Source organism: Heterodontus francisci, chromosome 7, assembly GCF_036365525.1.
Source record: "Heterodontus francisci isolate sHetFra1 chromosome 7, sHetFra1.hap1, whole genome shotgun sequence".
In the NCBI taxonomy this organism is placed as follows: Eukaryota; Metazoa; Chordata; class Chondrichthyes; order Heterodontiformes; family Heterodontidae; genus Heterodontus; species Heterodontus francisci.
Genome location: NC_090377.1, coordinates 49,301,979 through 49,329,562, shown reverse-complemented (window position 1 = coordinate 49,329,562; position 27,584 = coordinate 49,301,979). Strand labels below are relative to the sequence as shown.

Sequence of the window (27,584 nt, the reverse complement as noted above, 5' to 3'; positions counted from 1 at the left end):
CGTGTCTGTGCCAGCCATCAAGCACCTAACTATTCTAATCCCATTTTCCAGCACTTGGCCCGTAGCCTTGTATGCTGTGACTTTTCAAGTGCTCATTTAAATACTTCTTAAATGTTGTAAGGGTTCCTGCCTCTACCACCCCTTCAGGTAGTGCGTTCCAGATTCCAACCACTGTCTGGGTGAAAAAGTTTTCCTCAAATCCCTTCTAAACCTCCTGCCCCTTGCCTTAAATCTATGCCCCCCGGTTATTGACCCCTCCACTAAGGGAAAAAGTTTCTTCCTATCTAACCTATCAATGCCCCTCATAATTTTGTATCCCTCAATCATGTCTCCCCTCAGCCTTCTCTGCTCTAAGGAAAACAACTCTAGCCTCTTTTTGTGGTTTTTCAGCTTCCATGGTGATTATTTTGGAATAGCTGGGTCTGTCACGATGATATTAGGTGTAACCCAATCCACCACTTACAGTTACCTTCAACACACTTAATGAAAGAAGCATGCATTGGACACTATGTGGCAATCAATTGCAAAATGGTCATCTGCCAATTTTTATACCAGCAAATATAAATTCTGGGCCTTTGGCCCATCTTTAAATTTATTCTGGCATACTGCCTGCCTCGTACATTGTGACAAGGTGCTGCAGTGATTTTCTTCCACCCTCCCAAACCAGCCAGAGTGGATGCCATAGTTGTGCCAAAATGACCAATGGATTAGTCCAAAATACCTAAATTCATTCATGTCAGGATTTTGGATGGGGTCAACATCAGAGCAGACAGAGAGAAGTCCCATGGAACTACCAGGAATTTCAGGGTGCATATCTTTGAATAGTACTACAGAAGTTTAATACCATGCACTTACCAACTATTTTGTATTAGTTTGAAATTGCTTAGCTTGAAATCACTTTGCCCTGAATTTATTGTGTCAATAAATAAACCAATTGAAAATCTTCATAAAACAATAAATGATTCCATTTTTCATTTCTTAATCCACTACTTACCTAAAGTCAAGCCCTGGAGAGGAACTTCCAGTGATAGTACAGATGCAAGGCTTTGAGTTAAACTGTGAGATGAGGAGTTGTACCCTAATTTGAGCTGTAGCACGATCAGAGGGTGCGTATGTGACAACAATCTCAACTTGTCCATTAGCTGGTATTATTCCTGTTCAACAAACAAAATACAATCATCATACATTTACATTTATAAAGATGTTACATTACCTACAATATGCATGATATTTCTTATTGTTTGAAGGAGTTATACATTTGAATACAAAACTCAGGAATTTCCTTGGGCGTTTTCCCTATTGGCCCTCATAACCTTGGATAGATGCATAAACAGTGTTTCCATCAATCTTCTGATGAAGTTACTGTGGCCAATTGGGAGAATTCCCTAGGAAATTTCCCGCAAAATAGTATACTACCGTTGTCTCACAGAAGATATTCACCTGCTACACTGAGCTTTCAAAACATCTGTGCTCTAAGCAGTCAGATGATCTACCATGGCACTGACACCTCAGTAACAGGAGGAACACTGAAACATAACAGGAAATGAGAAACAAAGCTCCAAGATGAAAAAGTTCATAAAGAAATGTGAAGGGTAAGCCACAGACGAGCTTTGTCTGTGCAGGCAGAAAAACTATATTTGTAATACATTGATAATTTCTTGTTCATTTAACCTTTAAATACAGATTACCAAATTAACAAAAATTGGCAGAGAGTTTCTGAGGATCCATATGTACAGGTGAGCTTGCAGTAGGTACAGTTAGCTATAAATTGATATGAATCAGATATGTATTGAAGTCTGTTAAAAGGGAAGGAAACTTGGGTGATATGGTGCATGAGTGTCTAAATATCCGTGACCAGTACCCGAGAGGCTATAGCAAAAGCAAATAAGAGTATTAGGATTTATAGCAAGGATGATTCAATATAAAATAGAAAGCACCAGAGTGCTCTTACACAAGACCTTAATCAGCTCCCTTCGAGAATATTGTGTCCAGTTTATGCTACCTGATATATAGAGATAGACAGGCCCTGGGAAAGCTTTGGAGCAGGGCAACTACGTTGATATAAATACTGCAGATGCTGGAAATCTGAAATAAAAACAGAAAGTGCTGGAAATACTCAGCAGGTCAGGCAGCATTTGTGGAGGGAGAAGCAGAGTCAATGTTTCAGGTCAACCTTTCATCAGAACTACGTTGATACCTAACTTAAAAACCCTTAGCTATCACAATGGGCTCAGGAATTTGGGCCTTTAGTCTATAAAACATAAACTTTGAGGATCCTTGATTGAAGTATTTAAAATAATGACAAGACTGTGTTCTTTCTTCTTTTGGGCCTCCTTATCTCGAGAGACAATGGATATGCGCCTGGAGGTGGTCAGTGGTTTGTGAAGCAGCGCCTGGAGTGTCTATAAAGGCCAATTCTAGAGTGACAGGCTCTTCCACAGGTGCTGCAGAGAAATTTGTTTGTCGGGGCTGTTGCACAGTTGGGTCTCCCCTTGCGCCTCTGTCTTTTTTCCTGCCAACTACTAAGTCTCTTCGACTTGCCACATTTTAGCCCTGTCTAGGATCCTTGATTGAAGTATTTAAAATAATGACAAGACTGTGTACAAGTGGTTAAATTATTTGAATTAGATAGGGAGAATAATGGGTCATGCGTACAAGTTATGTAAGCATAGAATCATGTTCACTGTCAAGAGGTTTTATTTTTCAAAGAGGATCATTGACCTTTCAAATAGCTGGTTGACTCTTGGAGTGGAGGCAGATTCGCAACATTCATAAGAGAGCTGGATGAGCTCCTAAAAGAGGCTGATATCAATGCATACCATGTTGGATGAGATGTTTGGTAACACAATGTTATCTCCTGGAACAAAAACAAGAAATGCTGGAATCACTCAGCAGGTCTGGCAACATCTGTGGAAAGAGAAGCAGAGTTAACGTTTCGGGTCAGTGACCCTTCCGAAGAAGGGTCACTAACCCGAAACGTTAACTCTGCTTCTCTTTCCACAGATGCTGCCAGACCTGCTGAGTGATTCCAGCATTTCTTGTTTTTGTTTCAGATTTCCAGCATCCGCAGTATTTTGCTTTTATTTTAGTGTTATCTCCTGGAACTTATTTCTGATCACCTTCGGGGGCCAGAGAAGAATTTCCCGGAATAAATTTTTCCCTGTTTTCCTGAGGGTTTCTTGTTCTGGGTTTGTTTGCCTTTCACAGAACATTACATGGATGTTGCTGGGTGGCGAGTATTGGGTTCATGTTGCCCGATTGCAACATAGCAGAATGGGACAGACTTGATGGATGGGATGGTATTTTTCTGTCCATCTTTTCATATGTTTGTATGAAATGAAAAATCACTTACTATTACTGTAAATCTATTTAATTGTATTGTGTACACTTTATTTCTGGTGGGTGAAATTAAATGAAGGAAGCAAATCTGAAAAAGTAAAATTAAAACAGCAATATATTTCAAATGTCTACTTATATATCAGAAATATTTCTGAATCCCTAAAATGATTCTGTTTATTTATTCAAATATATGCATTTAAAATGAATCAACAGGCAATTAGAATTTGTTGAAAGGTGGGTATGTGACCTAATGTAGAACAGTATATTAGATCAACTTTGTGCACGATTTAATAAAACTTCCTAAGGAATTTTATGCAACTAGTTTAGTTTTCTAATAATAAATTATTGACTTGAATGGTTATTTGCATGCTTCCTTTTTTCTTCCTTTGCATTTGTTTTTAATTTAAAACAATGCTAAACATATTCAGAGAAAATAAGGACGAAAAATTGTTATATTATTTTATTACTTCTTTCGACATAAGGAAGATGACCTCCAAATCTAGAGTGTCAACAATAGTTTTAACTAAGATTTTGAGCCAGTACAAGGTAACCATGTTTAATAGTTTGGTGTAAGTGTAATGTTTGAATACTGGGTGTGGGGCATGGAGCACAGTTCAACGATAATCACCAGTACAAAATACTAAAATAATATTGGAAGTTCTCTCACACCTGCTGTTGGCTGAATTGTGAATGCATGATGAGGTTGCAGAAAATTTAACTGGAAGTCAAAATCAACTGGACAGCTGCATCGCAAAGGAATGATAATGTCCTTGCTGTAAAGTTTGGAAAAATAATACCATTAACATTTGTGGTAAAATGCAGGGCATGTTATAAAAGTAAGGCAAACTAATAGATTAATAACTACAGTCATCTGTTACAAAGATTATTCAGAACTATAAAATAGGTTAAAATACAAGTAAATTCAGCTAAACTAGCAGTAACAGAGGGTCCTTGAAATGTGCTACAAGTATTATTTACAATGTGCTGCCTAAAAAGATACCAAAACAATTGCATTTTTGTAAAAAGACTGGGATGCACCTCCATTCACTAAATTTTGATGGCTATGGAAATATCCTCTCGCATCTTATCTAATAGTTAAATTTCAATATCTGGAAGATAACCTTTGAAGAGAAGAACAGAAGCAAGTTCATAGAAGGAGTTCCACATCAGGATATTTCCAGAAAACAAATGTTTGTTATTAAGAATTATAATGAAGATTATTTTGTATCTTCTGTCCCCCAACAGCATTACTAACGGTTTAGAGTTAGGAGCTTGAAATCTCTGCTTGGGTCTGCCCAATTTGCAGGTGTAAATTGGCAGACTCAAGTTGAAAACTGAATGAAGTTCTGGTGATATTGGATCTTTGCCCTTTTTTGCCAGCCTCATTTTCTGGTAGCTGAAGGGACTACTTACCCATTTTGGGCAGTTCTGTGGAAATGAGATGAAAATGATCTAATGCTGTCGTGCAGTCTTATTTGAGCAGTTTCACTTCCTAACCTATTAAAACAGGTACTGAGGATTGCTAGGTGTGGAGCAGAAGATAAACAAAAATTTAAAGAGCCCAGCATCAATGCTGATTACATCAGTTTAAAATTTATTTCTGCTTGTTTTTGCTTCTGCCAATTACTTTGCCAGCTGCCTTTATACCAGTTGCTGTGGGGCTGGTGTTTATTCCTGGTTCTTTTAGGCTGAGGATAATGGGTTTCCCATTGTGAATTCCCTTGTATTGTAGCTTTTTGGAAGAGAATGAGAGTCAATGGAGGGATGTCAGGCAATATTGCAGGTGCACCTGCCAGTATCACCACAACAGAATATATATAGACAGAGGCAAACTTGACTGAATTTGTCAGAGGAACAACTTCTGTGGAGGCTTTGCTTTACAGCATCAGATGTGGCTCAGTTGGTAGTACGTTAACCTCTAAGTCTCCAAGTTCAAGTCCCACTCCAGGACTTGAGCACAAATGTCAAGGCTGATACTCCAGTGTAGCACTGAGGCAATGCTGTGCTGTTGGAGGTGCTATTTTTCAGATGAGATGTTAAACTTAGGCCCCATCTGTCCCATCAGGTGGATGCAAAAGATCCCCTGGCACTATTTTGAAGAAAAGTTATCCCCAGTGTTCTGACCAATATTTATCCCTCAATTAACGTCACTAAAACAGATTATCTGGTCATTATCACACTGCTGTGTGTGGGAGCTGGCTGTGTACAAATTAGCTGCCGCATTTCCTACATTACAACAGTCACTGTACTTCAAAAGTACTTCATTGGCTGTAAAGTGCTTTCAGACATCCTTTTACCAAGAAAGCCATCATTGAGTTACAACATAAAAACAAGAAATGCTGGAAATACTCAGCAGATCTGGCGGCATCTGTGGAGAGAGAAGCAGAGCTAACGTTTCAGATCAGTAATCCTTCAGGTCAGGAGTTCTGATGAAGGGTCACTGACCTGAAACGTTAACTCTGCTTCTGTCTCCACAGATGCTGCCAGACCTGCTGAGTATTTTCAGCATTTCTTGTTTTTATTTCAGATTTCCAGCATCTGCCGTATTTTGCTTTTATATAATTGAGTTACAACATATGCTCAACTCCATTCAAGAGAGATTCTCTTGACTAGCATGTCTGGCCAATGAATTAACAGTCCTATATCTTCCAAAACTCTCAAAACTTCCGTTCATTCCAGATTTGTCTGAGAACAAATATCTGTACAAGGACAACTTTAGTGAAACTGTAATTTCAGTGTGAAACCATAATATATGTGTGTTTAGTGTTTGCTTTTATGGCTTTCCTCCCTTGTCAGTGTGTGATGTGCTTACTCTTAAAACCTGGTCTGGTGCTTTTCCGAGGTGCCTAATCAGTGGCAGGAACATGCAAGTGTGCAGCTGCTGAATTGCAATAATATCTTCCTGGGATTGAATTTACCCTCACCTCTGACAACTAAATCTAAAAATCAATCAGCTGCAGGTTGTGTCTCCTGTGTTGCTGCATGGACAGCGTGACCCTATGTTCCGTTTATACCTCCCATGTAGCTTGTACGAGAGCCCTCATGTGCTGCATCTAGAGGAGCTACATCATCATCTACAGCCATTCTACATCCATTCCTGCAATGTCACAAGTTCTGTGAACTGGCTCAGCAAGGCCATGGGCTTACAGGAAAGCTGACCTAATAGTATCAATGAGATCAGTAAACCCTATCTCATGAAATCAAGCCTGCTGAAGCTACAAGAGCTATCCCTCTCCAGTCTTCCATTCCTTCTCCATGGCAACTGTTGGAGCATCCATGAAAAAAGTACAGTCTGTTTTGAGGGTCCCTGACACAGCATTCTCTGCTACAGATGTCTCTGAAGCTGCTGCAAATTCCATGCTGGACTGCATCTGGACATAGTTTCCAATTCCTACATCAATGCTTGATGCTCTGACAATATTGTTCTCTTGAAAGCAGGAACAATGGAATGTGGATTCCGATTTTGATCCTCCAGTCAGTAATGTATTCCTAATCATATCACCAGCAATTTTCCTGCTCTGTACGTTTTTCTCACATTTTATTATAACATTTAAACAAGACTGATTTTAATAGTACATACAAATTTAACATCTCATTTGAAAGATAGCACCTCCAACAGCGCAGCATTGCCTCAGTGCTACACTGGAGTATCATTCTTGACATTTGTGCTAGTACATTTCTCGCTGGCTTAATCTAATTCCTTAGAATAGATAGCTCCAAGTGCTTTAGATGCATAGATCAGACATGTTACATGCTTTAAGGTGCTGGCAGCACCACATACAAATAGGCCTGTATCTTGTTCCTTCGGCACATTTTAAGGAGGAGGAAGACAGGTTAGAAAGTCATGGGGGATCTTCATGATAAGCAGGGCATTCATGATATAGTTTATTAACAGTTAATTTGGTGTACCGTAACAAGACAAGTAGAATTTCACCATGAACCTGCAGTCGCCACATTCCCTCCAACTTTTCCATCTCTGATATCTTCAAAGACCTCCCAAGATTTGGAGCCCTTACTCCTTTTAGCGGTAAGGTCAGATGTTTTGGAGGGTTGTCACCTATTGCAGTTCTCTTTCAGGAGCATCTATGGATGTTGTCTTTCTGGCCTTCTAGAAGGCATTTGATAAAGTTCCACACAAGAGATTATTAGCAAAATGAAAGCACACAGAATTAGTGGTAATCTTATATCTTGGTTTGGCAATTAGTTGCGAGGTCAGAGACAGAGAGAAGTGTTAAAGGGAAAGTTCTCCGATCGGTAGGATGAAACACGCAGTGTTCCCCAGGGATCTGTACTGCTGCCTCAGCTTTTCACCTTATATGTCAATGATTTGAATGAAACAATAGAGTTCGATATCTAAGTTTTCAGATGGCACCAAGATAAGGGGTACAATAACATTTTAAGTGTGTCTTTATTATTTGCAGTAATGTTACATTCATATTAAAATCTGTTGAGTGTTATTTCATTGGAGTCATGAGAAACGTTTTTGTTGTCTTGTCCAAAAATAACAGCAGTATTGCCTAAATGATTAATGTAAGACTTGTTGGAATACACAATAAATAATCTTTCCAAAAAGTTTCTGAAGTTCATTCCAAACCAAACATCAATTATAGCGTGATGGCAATAGAAAAACTATAACTTTTGTATTAGATTTATTTAGAGATACAGCACTGAAACAGGCCCTTCGGCCCACTGAGTCTGTACCGACCAACAACCACCCATTTATACTAACCCTGCAGCAATCCCATATTCCCTATCACCTACCTACACTATGGGCAATTTACAACGGCCAATTTACCTATCACCTGCAAGTCTTTGGATGTGGGAGGAAACCGGCGAAAACCCACGCAGACACAGGGAGAACTTGCAAACTCCGCACAGGCAGTATCCAGAATCGAACCTGGGTCCCTGGAGCTGTGAGGCTGCGGTGCTAGCCACTGTGCATCTACAAGACTAATAATCCTATTCAAACAAGATTAGCTGGCATCTAACTTTATAAAGAATTTTTAATTAAACTAATTTCTGAATTATCTTCCTTGTTATCTATGCATTGTTGCATACCTTTTTCCACCACTCCTTTGAAATAAACAAATAAGATAATTTTCCAAGGGTAGCTGTATACCAAAGAATTGTTAGAAAACTGCTCAGAAGAACATATTTGATTAGCATCGAAATGTGCATTGCTCATACAAGAAAAACAAGTATTGATATTGCACTTCTTAAAATGTTGTGTCTTAACAAGAACGGTCAGGTTCAACATCACCAATCTCTCCAGTAAGCAGATGCTTTGTCCTTTATGATAAAGAGTTTATCTTTACTGCCAACAATCTAGTCACACATTAGCATGGCCCAGGAGATTGCAATAAGTTAAATCCCTTGTTGTATGTATTTAATACTGTAATTTCAAACATGCCTTAATATATGCTTCGAGGCACAGGGCAAGGCTAGAATACTTTACAAGTACTTTGTATTGGTGTTTAATAAGGGAGAGGAACTGACAAAATACCAGTAGAAGCAGAGAGAGTAGAGGCAATGGATAGGGTAAAAATTGAGAGGGAGGAGGTGCTGGAAAGGCTGGTTCTGCTAGGGTAGATAGATCACCTGGTCCGGATGGCTTGAATCCGGAGGTTGCTAATGGAAATGGCGATAGAGATAGCAGAAGGGCTTGCCATAATCTCCCCTAGATATGGGGGAGGCGCCAGAGGATTAGAGTGTGGCAAATGTGGCACCCTTATTCAAGACAGGGTATAAGGACAGTCCTAGCAACTATAGGCTAGTTAGTTTAACATCAAAGGTGGGTCATATTTTAGAAACGAGAATGAGGGGAAAAACTCAACAGGAACTTGGAGAGGTTTGAGTTAATTAAAGATAGTTAGCATGGATTTTTATTTATTTAGAGATACAGCACTGAAACAGGCCCTTCGGCCTACCGAGTCTGTGCCAACCATCAACCACCCATTTATACTAATCCTATACCAATTCCATATTCCTACCACATCCCCACCTGTCCCTATATTTCCCGACCACCTACCTATACTAGGGGCAATTTATAATGGCCAATTCACCTATCAACCTGCAAGTCTTTGGCATGTGGGAGGAAACCCACGCAGACACAGGGAGAACTTGCAAACTCCACACAGGCAGTACCCAGAATTGAACCCAGGTCGCTGGAGCTGTGAGGCTGCGGTGCTAACCACTGCGCCACTGTGCCGCACTGTAAACGGCAGATCATGCTTGACTAATCTAACTGAATTTTTTGATGAAGTAACAGAGAAGGTTGATGAAGGGATGCAGTGGAAGTTGTCTATATGGGTTTTAAGAAAGCATTTGAAAAAGTACCATAAAAAAGGCTGGTTAATAAAATTGAGACTCATGGAATAGGAGGGTCAGTGTCCAACTGAATTAAAAAAAAATTGCTTAAGGACAGAAAATAGCAAGTCGTAAATGGTTATTTTTGGACTGGGAGACAGTGGACAGTGGTGTTTCCCAAGGGTTAGTGCTGGGACCACTGCTTATTTCACTGTATAAAATGACTTGAACCTTGGAATACAGGGTAGAACTTCAAAATTTGCTGTTGATACCAAACTTGGAGGAGTGACAAACAGTGAGGATGATACAAATTGACTGCAACAGGAAATAGATAGGTGAGCAGAATGGGCAGACAAGTGGCCAATGGAATTTAATACAGAGAAGGGTGAGATGATGCATTTTGGCTGCAGGGATAGTGAGAGACAATATAGAATATAAGAGTATGGAGGTTATGCTGGAACTATACAAAACATTGGTTAGGCCACAAATTGAGTACTGTGTGTGGTTCTGGTCACCTCATTACTGAAAGGATGTAATTGAACTAGAGAGGATAGAGAGGAGATTTACGAGGATGTTGCCAGGACTAGAAAAATGCAGCTATGAGGAAAGATTGGATAGGCTGGGGTTGTTAACATACTGTTACGACCGACCGTTCAAGTCAAAGCCCCCAATCAAAATATACGATTCTGACTGTGGTAGGAGGAACGCACTGTTAATTCAATCCAATGCCTCCACAGATCGCCGAACATATCATTTTAAACTTTCCAAATTAAAGAAAGGCCCAGCCAAATTGTACCATCTATTAATCCCCGAATGAGGCTAACCAAACCAGGTGTCTTTCGATCAACAAATTAACTGCTCAATTAAAAAAACTAAATTCTTAAAAACTAAGATATAAACAACTTTTAAAATGGAAAAAAGTGTCCTTGCAGAATTACGCTCCTGCCGAATGTGGAACAGTCCAAGGTTGCTTGAAGTCCTCACAGCAGTCCAAGGGGGGAAAGAAAGGTTCTGCAACAGTAGAAAAATCTGTAGTCTATTTCAGCAGATGAAGGGATGCTTTCCTTCTCCAGCGATGAATTCAGCAATTAACAACTTGCAAACACTTTTTAATGAATCAATTTGGCTTTAGAATTTTTGAGGGATAAAAGATTGTCATTCTAATTTACCTTCCTTCATGTTAAATTTTCAGAGATCTCTGTTCCGTCCATGCTGGTCCAGCTGTCTGTCTGTTTCTCTGTAAACTGTGTCCTAAAGCCAGTTTTAACTAGTTTCAAACGTCAATCGGCAACAATGTATCTCGTGTCTTTGGTCCCGGGTGGCTGTAATCCGGGCAACCAAAATGCACTCTTTGACTCAGTCTCTGGGGCTTGTTGCCTTAAAGCAGTACTGCTCCTTTTCCAGCCTTAAAGGCACACCACATTCATCCCAAAAAAAACTACAGGATCATAACAATATGAAAATACGAATTAGGAGCAGGAGGAGGTCACTCATCCCCTCGGGCCTTATCCACCATTCAATAAGTTCATGGCTGAACTGATTTCTCCACATTACCACCTCCCCCGATAATCTTTCACCCCCCTTGCTTATCAAAAATCTATCTACCTCTGCCATAAACACATTCAAAGACTCTGCCTCCACTGCCTTTTGAGGAAGAGTTCCAAAGACTCACGACCCTCTGAGAGAAAAAATTTCTCCTCATCTGTCTTAAATGGGCGACCCCTTATTTTTAAACAGTGACCCTGTTTCTAGATTCTCCCACAAGGGGAAACATCCTTTCCACATCCACCCTGTCAAGACCCATCAGGATCTTATATGTTTCAATCAAGTCGCCTCTTACTCTTCTAAATTCCAGCAGATACAAGCCTAGCCTGTCCAACCTTTCCTCATAATATAGCCCACCCATTCCAGGTATCAGTCTAGTAAACCTTCTTCATATTTCTTCCAATGCATTTACATCCTTCCTTAAATAAGGAGACCGATACTGTACACAGTACTCCAGATGTGGTCTCACCAGTGCCCTGTACAGCTGAAGCATAACCTCCCTACTTTTGCATTCAATTCCCCTTGCGATAAACGATAACATTCTATTAGCTTTCCTAATTACGTGCTGTACCTGCATACTAACCCTTTGCGATTCATGCACTGGGACACCCAGGTCCCTCTGCATCTCAGAGCTCTGCAATCTCTCACCATTTAGATAATATGCTTCCTAGTTATTCTTCCTGCCAAAATGGACAACTTCGCATTTTCCCACATTATACTCCATCTGCCAAATTTTTGTCCACTCACTTAACCTCTCTATATCCCTGAATAGCCTCCTTATGTCCTCTTCACCTACTTTCCTACCTATCTTTGTGTCATTGGAAAATTTAGCAACCATACCTTCGGTCTCTTCATCTAACTCATGTATATAAATTGTAAAAAGTAGAGGCCCCAGCAAAGATTCCTGTGGCACACCACTTATAACATCTTGCCAACCAGAAAATGACCCATTTATGCCTACTCTCGGTTTCCTGTTAGCTAGCCAATCTTCTATCCATGCCAATATGTTACCCCCTACAACATGAGCTTTGATTTTTTGCAATAACCTTTGATGTGGCACCTTATCAAATGCCTTCTGGAAATCTAAGTACAATACATTCACTGGTTCCCCTTCATCCATAGCACATGTAACTCCCTCAAAGAACTCCAATAAATTGATGAAACATGATTTCCCTTTAACAAAAACATGTTGACTCTGCCTGATTACCTTCAATTTTTCTAAGTGCCCTGCCATAACATCTTTAATAATAGCTTCTAACATTTTCCCTAAGACAGATGTTAAGCTAACTGGCCTTTAGTTTCCTACTTCTCTCTCCCTTTTTGAATAAAGGAGTTACATTTGCTATTTCCAGTCCAGCGGGAAGTAAGATAAGTTTTGGTTGCATCACCGGGGGTAATCGGTCGGGCCCTGGCAAGGCAAGGGTGGTCTTTGGGGGGGCGGGGGGGGAAAAGGAGGGAGTGTTGGGTCGGGGGTGGTTGGGGAAGTGGGGACAGCCCTCCATTGGGCACCCTGTGCCCAATGAACTGGACCCCACCCGGGATACTGAGAAGCCACCTGCTTTTCCCAGGTGGCTTTTCCTGACTCCAGGACACCCGCTTGCCACATGTAAAATCCGCGTGGACATAGGCGAAGGCCATTAAGTGGCCGACAAGTGTCCCATATGCCTTTTTCACCACCCTTTTAACCTGCCCTTCTGCCTTCAGAGATCTATGGACAAACACACCAAGGTCCCTTTGTTCCTCAGAACTTCCCAGTGTCAGGCCATTCATTGAATACTTCCATGTCACATTACTCCTTCCACAGTGTATCACCTCACACTTTTCAGCGTTAAATTCCATCTGCCACCTTTCTGCCCATTTGACCATCCCGTCTATATCTTCCTGTAACCCAAGACACTCAACCTCACTGTTAACCACTCGGCCAATCTTTGTGCCATCCGCGAACTTACTGATCCTACCCCCCACATAGTCATCTATGTCGTTTATATAAATGACAAATAGGGGACCCAGCACAGATCCCTGTGGTACGCCACTGGACACTGGCTTCCAGTCACGAAAACAGCCGTCTGTCATCACTCTCTGACTCCTACAGCTAAGCCAATTTTGAATCCACCTCATCAAATTACCTTGTATCGCATGTGCATTTGCTTTCTTGATAAGTCTCCCATGTGGGACCTTGTCAAAGGCTTTGCTGAAATCCATGTAAACTACATCAACTGCACTACCCTCATCTACACACCTGGTCACATGCTCAAAAAATGCAATCAAATTTGTTAGGCATGACCTCCCTCTGACAAAGCCATGCTGACTATTCCTAATCAAATTTTGCCTCTCCAAGTGGAGATAGATTCTCTCCTTCAGAATTTTCTCCAATAGTTTCCCTACCACTGGCGTGAGACTCACTGGTCTATAGTTCCCTGGCTCCTTGTATTTGCTAAAAGCCTTTCTTAAATAGTGGGACCGCATTAGCTGTTCTCCAGTCCTCTGGCACCTCCCCTGTGGCCAGAAAGGAATTAAAAATTAGGGCCAGAGCCCCTGCAATCTCCACCCTCGCCTCCCACAGCATCCTAAGACATACGTCATCTGGACCTGGAGATTTGTCCACTTTTAAGCCTTCCAAAACCTCCCATACCTTGTCACTCCCTATGACAATTTGCTCAAGAACCTCACAGTCTCTCTCTCTAACTTCCATATCTACATCCTCATTCTCTTGGGTGAAGACAGATGTGAAGTATTCGTTCAACACCCTACCAATGTCCTCTGGCTCCACCCACAAATTTCCCCCTTGGTCCCTAATGGGTCCTACTCTTTCCCTGGTTATCTTCTTCCCATTGATAAACTTATAGAATATCTTGGGATTTTCCCTACTTTTACCAGCCTGAGCTTTCTCATGTCCCCTATTTGCTCTCCTAATTGCTTTCTTAAGCTCCATCCTACACTTTCTGTACTCCACTGATGCTTCCATTGATTTGCTCTCCTTGTATTTGCTAAAAGCCTCTCTTTTCCTTCTCATCGTACCCTGAATGTTTCTGGTCATCCATGGTTCTCTGGGCTTGTTGCTGCTACCTATTACCCTAGAGGGAACATGTTCGGCCTGTACCCTTCCCATTTCCTTTTGAATGCTCCCCACTGCTCTTCTGTAGATTTCCCAACAAGTAACTCTTTCCAGTCTACCTTGGCCAGATCCTGCCTTATTTTACTAAAATTTGCTCTCCCTCAATCCAAAACCTTTTTTTTTTGCAACTTGTCTATTTCTTTCTCCATAACAAGCTTAAATTGTACCATGTTGTGGTCACGATCACCAAAATGCTCCCCCACCAACACATCAACCACCTGTCCGGCTTCATTCCCCAGAATTAGGTCCAGCACTGCACCTCCCTTGTTGGATCCTCTACATATTGAGTTAAAAAGTTCTCCTGTATACATTTTAAGAACTCCACTCCATCTAAGCCCTTAACACAATGACTATCCCAATTAATGTTGGGAAAGTTGAAATCACCTAATTATAATTACCCTATTATTTTTACACACCTCTGAAAATTGCGCACATATTTGCTCCTCAATTTCCCGCTGACTATCTGGGGGTCTATAATAAACACCTAGCAATGTGTCTGTCCCTTTTTCCTAAACTCTACCCATAAAGCTTCATTTGATGCCCCCTCCAAGATATCATCTCTCCTTACTGCAGTAACTGACTCCTTAACTAATATTGCAATGCCCCCTCCTCTGTCTCGCCTGAAGATTCGATATCCCGGGATATTGAGCTGCCAATCCTGCCCCTCCCTCAACCATGTCTCCGTGATGACTATGATAGCACAATTCCACGTGTCAATCATTGCCCTTAACTCATCCGTTTTACCTGCAATACCCCTGGTATTAAAGTACAGGCCTTCCATCCTGGTCTTACTCCCTTGAAACTTACTTCCGCTGTATTCCCTCTGACTTGTTCGCTTTCCTGTGTTTAGCTGTGTCCCTATTCTGCTAGGAGTCTGTATCCCCTCCCCGTGCCAAATTAGTTTAAACTCCTCCCAACAGCACTAGCAAACCCGCCAGCAAGGATGTTAGTCCCCCTCTGGTTCAGATGTAGACCGTCCCGCTTGTATAGGTCCCACCTTCCCCAGAAACGGTCCCAATGGTCCAGGAATCTAAAACCCTCCCTCCTGCACCAACTCTTAAGCCACACATTCATCTGTGCTATTCTCCTATTTCTATACTCGCTAGCACGTGGCACTGGGAGTAATCCAGAGATTACAACCAGAGAGGTCCTGCTTTTTAGTCTACTGCCTAACTCCCTGAATTCTTGATGCAAGACCTCATTCCTCTTTCTACCTAAGTCATTGGTACCAACATGTACCATGACCTCTGCCTTATCAGCCTCCCCCTTCAGGATGCCCTGCAGCCGTTCAGTGACATCCCAGACCCTTGCACCAGGGAGGCAACACACCATCCTGAAGTCACCTTGACGGCCACAGTAGCGCCTATCTATTCTGACTATAGAATCCCCTATTAGAATTAGAATATGACAGCGCAGTACAGGCCCTTCGGCCCTCGATGTTGCGCCGACCTGTGAAACCATCTGACCTGCACTATTCCATTTTCATCCATATGTCATTCCAATGACCACTTAAATGCCCTTAAAGTTGGCGAGTCTACTACTGTTGCAGGCAGGGCGTTCCACGCCCCTACTACTCTCTGAGTAAAGAAACTACCTCTGACATCTGTCCTATATCTATCACCCCTCAACTTAAAGCTATGTCCCATCGTGTTTGCCATCACCATCCGCAGGAAAAAGACTCTCACTATCCACCCTATCTAACCCACTGATTATCTTATATGTCTCTATTAAGTCACCTCTCCTCCTCCTTCTCTCCAACGAAAACAACCTCAAGTCCCTCAGCCTTTCCTCGTAAGACCTTCCCTCCATACCAGGCAACATCCTAGTAAATCTCCTCTGCACCCTTTCCAAAGCTTCCACATCCTTCCTATAATGCGGTGACCAGAACTACACGCAATACTCCAGGTGCGGCCGCACCAGAGTTTTGTACAGCTGCAGCATGACCTCGTGGCTCCGAAACTCGATCCCCCTACTAATAAAAGCTAACACACCATATGCCTTCTTAACAGCCCTATTAACCTGGGTAGCAACTTTCAGGGATTTATGTACCTGGACACCAAGATCTCTCTGTTCATCTACACTACCAAGAATCTTCCCATTAGCCCAGTACTCTGCATTCCTGTTACTCCTTCCAAAGTGAATCACCTCACACTTTTCCGCATTAAACTCCATTTGCCATCTCTCAGCCCAGCTCTGCAGCCTATCTATGTCCCTCTGTACCCTACAACATCCTTCGGCACTATCCACAACTCCACCGACCTTCGTGTCATCTGCAAATTTACTAACCCACCCTTCTACACCCTCTTCCAGGTTATTTATAAAAATAACAAACAGCAGTGGCCCCAAAACAGATCCTTGTGGTACACCACTAGAAACTAAACTCCAGGATGAACATTTGCCATCAACCACCACCCTCTGTCTTCTTTCAGCTAGCCAATTTCTGATCCAAAGCTCTAAATCACCTTCAACCCCATACTTCCGTATTTTCTGCAATTGCCTACCGTGGGGAACCTTATCAAACGCCTTACTGAAATCCATATACATTACTATTGCTCTTCCTCTCTTTCCCCCTTCCTGTGCAGACAGGCTGCTTGCGGTGCCAGAAGCTTGGCTCTGTCCGCACTCCCTGGAGGAACCAGCCTCATCAGCCTCCAAAATGGAATACCAATTTGCAAGCGGGACCCCGGGGGACTCCTGAACTACCTACCTGTTTCTCTTGGACTGCCTGGTGGTCACCCATTCCCTTCCTTCCTCAAGTCCCTTCAGCCGCGGTGTGACCACCTCTCTATACGTGCTATCCACAATGCTCTCAGACTCGCGGATGCTCCATAGTGTTTCCAACCGCCGTTCCAGCTCTGAAACCTGAGCTTCCAGGAGCTGCAGCTGGACAAAGTTCCTGCACACATGCTGGTCCTGGGGACTGGAAATGTTCCCACATTCCCACATGCAGCAAGAGGAGCAAACCACGGCTTCAAGCTCTCCTGCCATGACTAAACCCTTTAAATTTAAAACTTTAGAAGACTATAATAATTTTTTTTAAAAACAACTAAGTCTTGCTAAAACAATGACTTCCAATTCAATCCAGTTTGAAAAATACCCACCAGGACCTATTCACTAGTCAGCTGTGCTCTTTCGAAACTCTCAACTCCCCTCACTCTGAGGACAGGTAGGAAATGAAAGGAGCTCCTCGCTCCCTCCTCAGCAAACCTCCTCAGTCACCAAACTTCCACTTTAGCACTCTAATGCAACCCAAGTCAGCACTCCAGTGCAAACAAGGCCAGCACTGTAAGATGGCCCACTTTTATACTGACTGACTCTCGCCTCTGAAAACTGGTTTAAGCCAATTCTCTAATTAACAAGGTGCAGCTGCAAGCAGAGCCTGAGTGAACTCTGTTTAAAGCTGGTCTAAAACTCACCTTCTCCAACCGAAACAGCAACTGTTAAGTTAATCTGCTAAATAAAAGACAGACTAGACTTAAGATAAAATTAACCCTTAATTATCCTCAGTCACCAAACTTCCACTTTAACACTCTAATGCAACCCAAGTCAGCACTCTCCCTCAAACTGAATGTAAAATTCAATCATATTATGATCACTGCTACCTAGGGGCACCTTAACTATGAGGTCATTAATTAATCCTATCTTGTTGCACAATACCAGGTCTAGTATAGCCTGCTCTCTGGTTGGCTCCAGAATGTACTGTTCCAAGAAATTACCCCAAAAACATTCTATGTACTCCTCATCTAGGCTACCTCTGCCCATCTGATCTTTCCAGTCTATATGTCGATTAAAATTCCCCATGATTATCGCCGTACCTTTCTGACAGGCTGCCATTATTTCTTCCTTTCTACCCCTTCCTACAGTGTGGAACAGAGAAGGCTGAGGGGAGATTTGATTGCGATGTACAAAATTATGAGGAGTCTGATACAGTGGATGGAAAGGGCCTATTTACCTTAGCAGAGAGGTCAGTGACTAGAGTGCAGAGATTTAAAGTGATTGGTAGAAGTATTGGAGGGGAGATGAGGAATTTTTGTTTCACTCAGAGGGTGGTGGGGGTCTGGAACTCACTGCCTGGAAGGGTGGTAGAGGCAGAAAACCTCATCTCATTTAAAAAGGTGTCTGGATTTGCACCTGAAGTGCCGTAACCTGCAGGCCTACAGACCAAATGCTGGAAAGAAGGATTAGGCTGGGTGGCTCTTTTTGTTTTCTGGTCACGCAGACACAATGGACCAAGTGGTTTCTTTCTGTGCCATAAACTTTCTATGATTCTATGACACTGGATCCTTAGAATTAACCCTTAGTATACTGAAACTGCTTTCATATTAAAAACATATTTAGCTCAAACCAAGATCCCTCCTGGGTCAAGTAAACAACATTCCCAAACTATGACAAACACTTTCAGTATTCGCAAAATATCCCAATGCATCACAGCCAGAGAATTACATTTATTTTTGAATTGGATTCAGTTACTTTTTTTTAATAGGCAAACCTGGCCATCATTTTTAGTTTAGTTTAGAGATCCAGCACTGAAACAGGCCCTTCGGCCCACCGAGTCTGTGCCGACCATCAACCACCCATTTATACTAATCCTACACTAATCCCATATTCCTACCACATTCCCACCTGTCCCTATATTTCCCCTACCACCTACCTATACTAGGGGCAATTTATAATGGCCAATTAACCTATCAACCTGCAAGTCTTTGGTATGTGGGAGGAAACCCACGCAGACACAGGGAGAACTTGCAAACTCCACACAGGCAGTACCCAGAATTGAACCCGGGTCGCTGGAGCTGTGAGGCTGCAGTGTTAACCACTGCGCCACTGTGCCGCCCCTAACGTAACAAAATGCCACAAACATCAATGAGATAAATGACCATTAATTTGTTTTTATAGCACTGGTTAGCGAAAGAATGCTGTCCAGCACACCGGTATACATGTTTTTAAAAAATGTCATGTGATCATTTACATCCACTTGACTGGGCATTTTAAATGCAGCAAATGCAGCACTCCCTCAGATCTTCCTAGATGATGCGTTCAAAAGTCTCTGGAGTGGAATTTGAACACACAACCTTCTAACTCAAAGGTTAAGAGTGCTATTGGGGCTATGCTGAAACTAAAAATTTCCACATTAGGAATGTGTTGCCAGCATGAAAATATTTTGACATTCCCCAAAAGATCTTACTTGGGAATTGAATTTCTAAATACTACATGGTGATATCTTCTTAAGCTAATAATCTGGCTGTGCTCAGGGGAAGCATGTAATGGAAATAACTACAGGGAGACACCTCAAGTCAAGAACCCATAGACAGACATATGGTACCAAATAAAGCCTGAGTGTCAGGTCTGCCTATATAGCTGATGCAGGACAGTGATAATTGGGTCAATACCAGCTCCAATTCTCTTTAATTGTGCTTTTTTAAAATCTTTTTTCATTCCCTCCCCCTTTCGTTTTTGTAGGCAATGTCTCATGCAGATGTACAGTAACATGGGTGATGAATACACTCTGACTCCTCTCCTAAATGGCCATTCCTCATGTGTAAGCCTAGACAGTGAGTGTCTATATACTGTCCTCATCAATAGTTGGATATATAGAGATTTCAGTAGCAATGTGGCCAATTATAAAACTTCCATTACCATTGAAACTGTGGGTTCCAGTTCCACATGGAACCCATTTACACACTCAGATATTTTGAGAATCTTGAATAAATCGCTGATTCAGTAATTTGCCTAAGTGAATTAATCATCAAAGTCATACTTCAATTGTTGCTTACTGAAGAGGCACCTTAACATATTTGGTCTTATAAAAACTTGCAGATGTCATTATTGTATAAGTTTACATTTATGCTCTAATTCATGTATTAAGCTTCTTACTGACCACCTTCCTTGTGCAGAGGTTATGCCCTATGAGTTCACCCTTTTGATGAGTTGTTCTTGTGCTCTTTGACTGCAAGTCCTTGTACTTGTGACCCCTGGTGAGTCAAGCAGAGTCATCCTTCTTTCCACAGCTGCATCAATCATCTCTGCCATAGCTGATATGGAAACGTAGTGAATACATTTCTGCTCCTGCTTTAAATGCATTTGTCTGAATATTGCCTATCATTATTTACACTTTTATATCTAGCATCCCATTTTCTCTATTTGATGGCACACAGATGAATTTAGAAATGATGGGCTAGATTTTCATCAATTTCAATGATGTAATAGGTGGTCAATCCACAAAGCCAATTTTATACCTGGGTATCAAGTCAAAAATCTATGGTGGTTTCACCAGGAGAGGTGTTTATTAAAAGAACTTGAGAAAAATCCCCTAAAATATCTACTCTCTGAATAAAGAAAATAGTCATTTGTCATATTGTCATTGTATTCAGCTATAATTTTAAACAATGCTTTAGTCCTGCAACATTGTTTTTCAGTGATCAGCATTCAACAAAGCAAAGTTCATATTGCATCTGGAGTTCCGCAAGTTTTAATCTAGTATATTTTCTGCTTTTGTTAAAATGATTATCATTTCCCGTTTTTCCAAAGTACTTAATGATCTGGCTAAATTCTAGTGTTTCCCATTGCATACAATAATACAACACATTGGAATTACTATTAGCACCTTAAATGTATCCAGTCAGGAGTCAACAGAATTAATGCTTGATCTGCACTTTTCCAGCATCGCAACCGCAACATAAAAGTGTAAATAATAATAGGCAATATTCAGACAGATGCATTTAAAGCAGGAGCAGAAATGTATGCACTACGTTTCCATATCGGCTATGGCAGAGATGGTTGATGCAGCTGTGGAAAGAAGGATGACTCTGCTTGACTCACCATACGAATAATTTTGTGGATCAGTGGTTTGAATTATGAGGAAGGAGGAAAGACTGCAGAAACTGGGAGTTGTAATTTTAAGGCCTCTCACTCAATGGAAATGGGGTGGTAATATGATGAAAATGGCATGGAAGAACTTACCTAAAATAAAAGCAAAATACTGCGGATGCTGGAAATCTGAAATAAAAACAAGAAATGCTGGAACCACTCAGCAGGTCTGGCAGCATCTGTGGAAAGAGAAGCAGAGTTAACGTTTCGGGTCAGTGACCCTTCTACAGAACTAACAAATATTAAAAATGTCACAGGTTATAAGCAAGTGAGGTGGAAGTGGGGCAAGAGATAACAAAGGAGGTTTTTTTCTCATGTTTGCACTTGCTGCTGTTCAATATTCAGTCCGTTAACACCTTTTCTGTATTAATGGTTTGTCTTTCAACACATCATTAACATATTGTTTGCCTTTGCTCCATGACCTTTTGGTCAGCTATGTGGCCTTGTCCAATCTACACCTTCTCCTTTGTTATCTCTTGCCCCACCCCCACCTCACTTGCTTATAACCTGTGACATTTTTAATATTTGTCAGTTCCGAAGAAGGGTCACTGACCTGAAACGTTAACTCTGCTTCTCTTTCCACAGATGCTGTCAGACCTGCTGAGTGGTTCCAGCATTTCTTGTTTTTATTATGGAAGAACTTACCATCCCTTTCCCATTATGTGGCTGTCTCCATTCCGGCAGCTGAGCTGATATGGATATTTAAATTGGGATCCTATGATGTCAATAAGGCCCTAATGTTATTTTCGGACTGAACTGGGAAAAGCATATCAGTATGAGCTGGTGGCTGGGCCACAGAGGAATCCAGAGACAAGTTTCACCTTATTTTCTTGAGACCAGAAATAGCACAATCATTCTCCAGGCATCCACACAACCAGCCTGTGCTGATACCGCTTATTGGAAGGCCCCACCCACCATGGACTGCTTTCTTCTGGCCTGATGGTCAGCTGGACTGCCCAAATTTGTGGCAGCCCAGAGCCACAGGATTATCCCTGGAGGCTTGATTTCTACCTGAGCCTGAGGTCCAATGCTACTAAGACCTGTTCCCTAAAATTGACCAAGCCTCTGGCTGGGAGCATCAGCATGTCAATGAGCACTTCCAAAGCCAGCCACCCGAAGTCTGCTCAGGGTGAAATCTATCCATGGGTTGTCTATCTCCATGATAAGAAGCAATGTTATATCCTAATTTCTCAATAACTGAGATTAGCAATCTCACTTAGAAAGTACATTGAATGGCAGGTGTGGGACATGAAAAAATGTTGCACTTGGTATAGTCACTCTTCTGAGGATGGGTCTGAGACACATGTCAGGGAGCAGAGTGAAAGAAGTTTACTCTGCATAGAAATATGCTATGTCTGGTCTACTGGAAGTTAACACGAGGCACCTGAAACAAAAAAAATGTTTCTTTGTCTCTCATTTTATTAAGCACCTTGTCACGCCAACTTGCTTTGTTGAATGGTAATCTTCTTTAATCCACTGACCGGAGATCTGAATTTTTTTTTAAAGAAATTTAAAAGGAACAGATAAAAAAGATGACTTTGTTAGCAACTTAAGATGGCTACCTAATTTGCAACACTGTATCCTACATTGCAAAAACTGTGAGGAAGGAGACGAAATGGCTGCATTTCCCAGCAAGAACCAAGATCTAGGAAGTTTAAGGGAACTGCTTATTCTTTTTCTTTCTAGCACGAGAGAAATACTTCTAACTGCTATGTTTTGAATCACTGAGCGACTATCACGTGACAAGCCCCTCCCCATGTTGTTTCAAGCTGGTGTTTTCTCTGCAGCAGAGAGAAGCAACTGGACTCTGACACATGTAGACCCAAGTGAGGGTCTCTCTCTCTCTCTCTCTCTCTCTCTCTCCATTCCAGCTTGAAAGCTTCAAGTCCTGCTTGTTGACTGACCACCTCTGCATACTCCGGCTACAATCAGAAACCCTATTGGAGGAAATCATCCGCATTGCTGTCTCCAAGAGACCCACCGAACCAGTCTACCTCTTCAACTTAAAAGCCTCAGGACCACTGAATTCAGCTAGAAGCCAGCTGAATCACCAAACGTCACAGACTGTATACCCCTTTTTTCTAAGGACTCTAACTCAACCGATCTACCTTTCTCCACTCTGTAACCTATGTGTGTGTGTGAGGGAAAGTTGGCGCGTTGTTTATTATTTTCAATAGTTCGGTTTAGGTACAATAAAGTTAACCTCTTTCTTTGTTAAACTCAAGAAAAACTGTCCGATTGATTCTTGTTATGATCATAAGAATCAAATCAAACACCTATTGAATTGGTCAGTACATCCACTTTAAGAAAGAATTAAACCTGTTGTGGTCAAACAGGGAGAGGGAAAAAATGGAAGCCCTTCAACCCCTCTTCACTTGACTGTAACAATCTTAATTTTATCATAATAGTTAGAATCACAAATAAAAGCACGAAATGAAATAATATTCATGTGCTGTTTTTATTTTATTTAACTGACAGGTTTTGTGAACTATTTGTACAGTATCGTTCATCTTTAATATCATAATCTATGCAGTATGATGTTCCAAAGTCTGCATAAAGTTTAGATGATGTGATTTTATTTCAGAAACCCATAAGGTATTGCATAAAAATACTCTAGTTTATTCACTTGTTGACAGGAAACTGTATAATATTAGCAAAGCATAATTAGGTCCAATAATTAGAAATGTTTACATATAATTTAGTGTTACAAGAACAGCTTATATTTGTATAGCATCTTTAGTGTTTTAGTGTAATAAAACATCACAAGGTGCTTCACAGGAGCGTTATAAAACAAAATAAAATAAAACCATGAGGAGATGGTAGGGGCAGATGACCAAAAACTTAGTCAGAGGTACATTTTAAGATGTGTCCTTAAAGGAAGAAAGTAAGGTGAAGAGGCAGAGAGGTGTAGGGAGGGAATTGTAGAGATTCGGGCCTAGCCAACTGAAGGCATGGCCGTCAATGGTGGAGTGATTAAAACTGGAGATGCTCAAGAGTATAGAATTAGATGAGTGCAGATATCTTGGAGGGTTGTGGGGTTGGAGGAAATTACGGAGATAGGGAGGGGCGAGGCCATGGAGGGATTTGAAAACAAGGATGATAATTTTAAAATCAAGATGTTGCTTGACCAGGATTCAAAGTAGGTCAGCGAGCATAGGAGTGATAGCTGAATAGGACTTGGTCCGAGTTAAGATACAGGAAGCAGAGTCTTGGATGACCTCTAGTTTACAGAGGATAGAATGTGGGAGACCAGCCAGGAGTGCATTGGAATAGTCAAGTCTAGAGGTAACAAAGGCATGAATGAGGGTTTCAGCAGCAGATGAACCAATATGGGGTGGGTGGGGCAGGAGGAGGGGGATAAGTTGGGCAATGTTACTGAGGTGGAAAATAGACAGTTTAGTGATGGTGCAAATATGTGATCAAGCTCATCTCAGGGTCAAATATGACAACAAAATTGTGATCAGGCTGGATTATTCTCAAATTATTGTCTGGGAGAGGGATGGAGTGGGTAGCTTGGGAATGTAGTTTGGGATGAAAAACAATGGATTCTGTCTTTCCAATATTTAATTGGAGGAAATTTCTGCTCATCCAGTACTGGATGTCAGATAAGCAGTCTGATAATTTAACAACAGTGGAGAAGTTGAGAGAGGTGGTGGTGAGGTAGAACTGGGTGTTGTCAGCATATATGTGAAAACTAACTCTGTGCTTTTGGATGATGCCACCAAAGGGCAGCAGGTAGATGAGAAATACAAGGGGGCCACAGGAAATGCAGCATGAAAAATGAGCAGATGAATCTAGCAGGCAGAAAACTGAAAATAATAATAACTTACGAGCCAAATTTTGATTTGTCTCTGTATCATCAGATGGGCAATAGCATCGTTACCCAGCAGGCCACAATTCCATCTGCATTTTTGCTAAGAAATGCACAAAAACAGTCTCTTTAACTCTCCCACTGCACTCAAAACAGATATAGTTCACAAAGGTGATATAAATGTTTAAATTTAAAGTTCTTTGCCTGGAGGAGGAAATTGGATAGTTTCAACGAAATGGATCTCTCAACCACAAATGTCAACTTCCCAGTACAGCCCACTGATTGTGATTATCTTACTGAAATGTTTTAAGGTTTACATGATTTGGAGCCATTTGGAATTCCTGTGTGCTCACCTCACAAACTATGCAAATACCAAATAATTTAGTTTGTTTGATAACCTTCAACTACAATCCAAATTCTGTAATTTCTCCCCTTTTCACTTGAAGGTGTCTAGTTATGCTGGGCACAATACTACAGTAACTCTCCAACACATTTTTCAACCATTAGCCTACATAGTATCGACATGTTACAATATCACAGTGGAGGAGGAAGAGGTTGGGAGGGATAAAAAGGAAAGGGGATGGCAAGTGTAGTCAACTCACTAAATTAATCTCGCTCCCAGACCATTGTCTCAGATTGAACCACACTGTTCACAACTTCAGTGTCCTACTTCACTCTGAGTTGAGCCTCTGACCCCATATACTCTATATCATAAACACCAACAATTTCCACCTTTGTCATTACCCATCAATGTCCCTGCCTCAGCTCAGCTGCTGCTGAAAACTGAATTATGTCTTTGTCACCTCAAGGCTCAACTATTCCAATGCTCTCTCAGCAGCTGACCGGGAGTGGCATCAAGAAGCTCTAGAAAAATTGGAGTCAAGGGGAGTTAAGCAGGTACTCTCCACTGGCTGGAGTCATACACAGCACAAAGGTTGTTGGCCCAATCATCTCAGCTCCACAAAATTTCTGCAGGAGTTCCTCAGGGTAGTGTCCTAGGCCCAACCATCTTCAGCTGCTTCATCAATAACCTTCCCTCCATCATTAGGTCAGAAGTGGGGATGTTCGCTGATGTTTGCACAGTGTTCAGTTCCATTCACAACTCCTCAGATACTGAATCAGTCTGTGCCAGCCTCCAACAAGACCTGGACAACATTCTGGTTTGGGCTGATAAATCGCAAGTACCATTCATGCCACAAATGTGCCAGGCAATGACCATCTCCAACAAGAGAGAGTCTAACCACCTCCTCTTGTCATTCAGCAGCATTACAATTGCTGAATCCCCCCACCATAAACATCCTGGAGATCACTACTGACCAGAAATATTAACTGGACCAGCCACATAAATACTCTAGCTACAGGAGCAAATCAGAAGTTGGGTATTCAGCAGTGAGAAACGCACCTTCTGACTCCCCAAAGATTTTCCATCATCTACAAGGCACAAGTCAGAAGACTCCCCACATGCCTGGATGAGTGCAGCTCCACAACACTCAGGAAGCTCGACACCATCCAAAACAAAGCAGAAGAATACAGAGCACAAAAAAAAAGGGCAGCAGATGCATGGGAACACTACCACATACAAGTTTCCCTCCACATCAGACACCATCCTGACTTGGAAATATATCGCCGTTCCTTCGTCGTCGCTGGGTCAAGATCCCAGAACTCTACACCTAACAGCATTGTGGGTGTACCTTCACCATTCAGACTGCAGCAGTTCAAGAAGCCATCTCACGACAACCTTCTCAAAGGCAATTAGGAATGGACAATAAATGCTGGCCTTGCCAGCAACACTCACATCCTATGAATAAATAAAAGGGTAGGCCTTCGACATCAAGTTGCAGACAGGGAACAGACAGGAAGGAGGCAGTGATCCAAAAGGCCTGATGGTGTGGGGGCAGGGGGTGGAAGATCAGAGGCCAGAGGGCAGATCTTTGGATAGAGGGAAAATGGAGTCTGGAGAAGGAAGGAATTGGGAGGCCTGAGAGAAGATCAGGGGCACAGCAGGAAGGAGATCAGAGATCAGAAGGCAAATCAGTCTGAGGGGGGATTGGAGCCGGGGTTGGGGAGATCAGAGTCCAGAAGGCATAGCAAAACCATCAGAGTGAGACAGGAAAGGCCGGGGAATGGAGATTGGAAGGGTGGGGCGGGGTTGGTGGGGCATGTACGATCATGGGGAGTGGGTGAAGCAGGTAAGCTGGATCCAGCAGGTACCCTGGTGTCAGGGTAAAAGGACATTATGGAAAGGGTGCAGAATATTCAGCAGGGGGAAGGGAATTAGCCAGAAGTTGTGGTACACATTGGTACCAATGACATAGCAAGGGCAGGTATTGAGGTCCTACAGTCAGATTTTCAGGAGCTAGGGAGGAACTTAAAAGTAGGACCTCATAGGTATTAATCTCTGGATTACTCCCAGTGCCACACACTAGAGAGAGTACAAATAGGAAGAAAGGAAGGATCAATGCGTGGCTTGAAGCATGGTGCAGGAGGAAAGGCTTCAGATTCTTGGGGCATTGGGACCAGTTCTGGGGGTAGAAGGTACCTATTTAAAAGGGACGGGTGTGCAGCCAGAGCCAAGGCCCTGGCTGGCTCAGCTGCACAGGA

General features: G+C 41.9%; 1 protein-coding gene across 6 annotated transcripts in view; it reads right to left on the bottom strand.

The window, feature by feature from the left end:
* The window catches only part of cfap221 (cilia and flagella associated protein 221), a 295,786-nt gene that overhangs the window by 202,195 nt on the left and 66,007 nt on the right, over window positions 1-27,584 (bottom strand). For all 6 annotated transcript variants that reach the window (XR_010975322.1, XR_010975323.1, XM_068035142.1 and 3 more), the window contains exons 7-8: window positions 4,009-4,112; window positions 995-1,154 (exon numbers count right to left, since the gene is read on the bottom strand). Coding sequence is in view for 4 of the 6 variants with exons in the window: in XM_068035142.1 (XP_067891243.1) it covers window positions 995-1,154; window positions 4,009-4,112 (264 nt within the window). In the remaining 2 variants the exon portion in view is untranslated. The remainder of the gene's footprint in view (window positions 1-994; window positions 1,155-4,008; window positions 4,113-27,584) is intronic.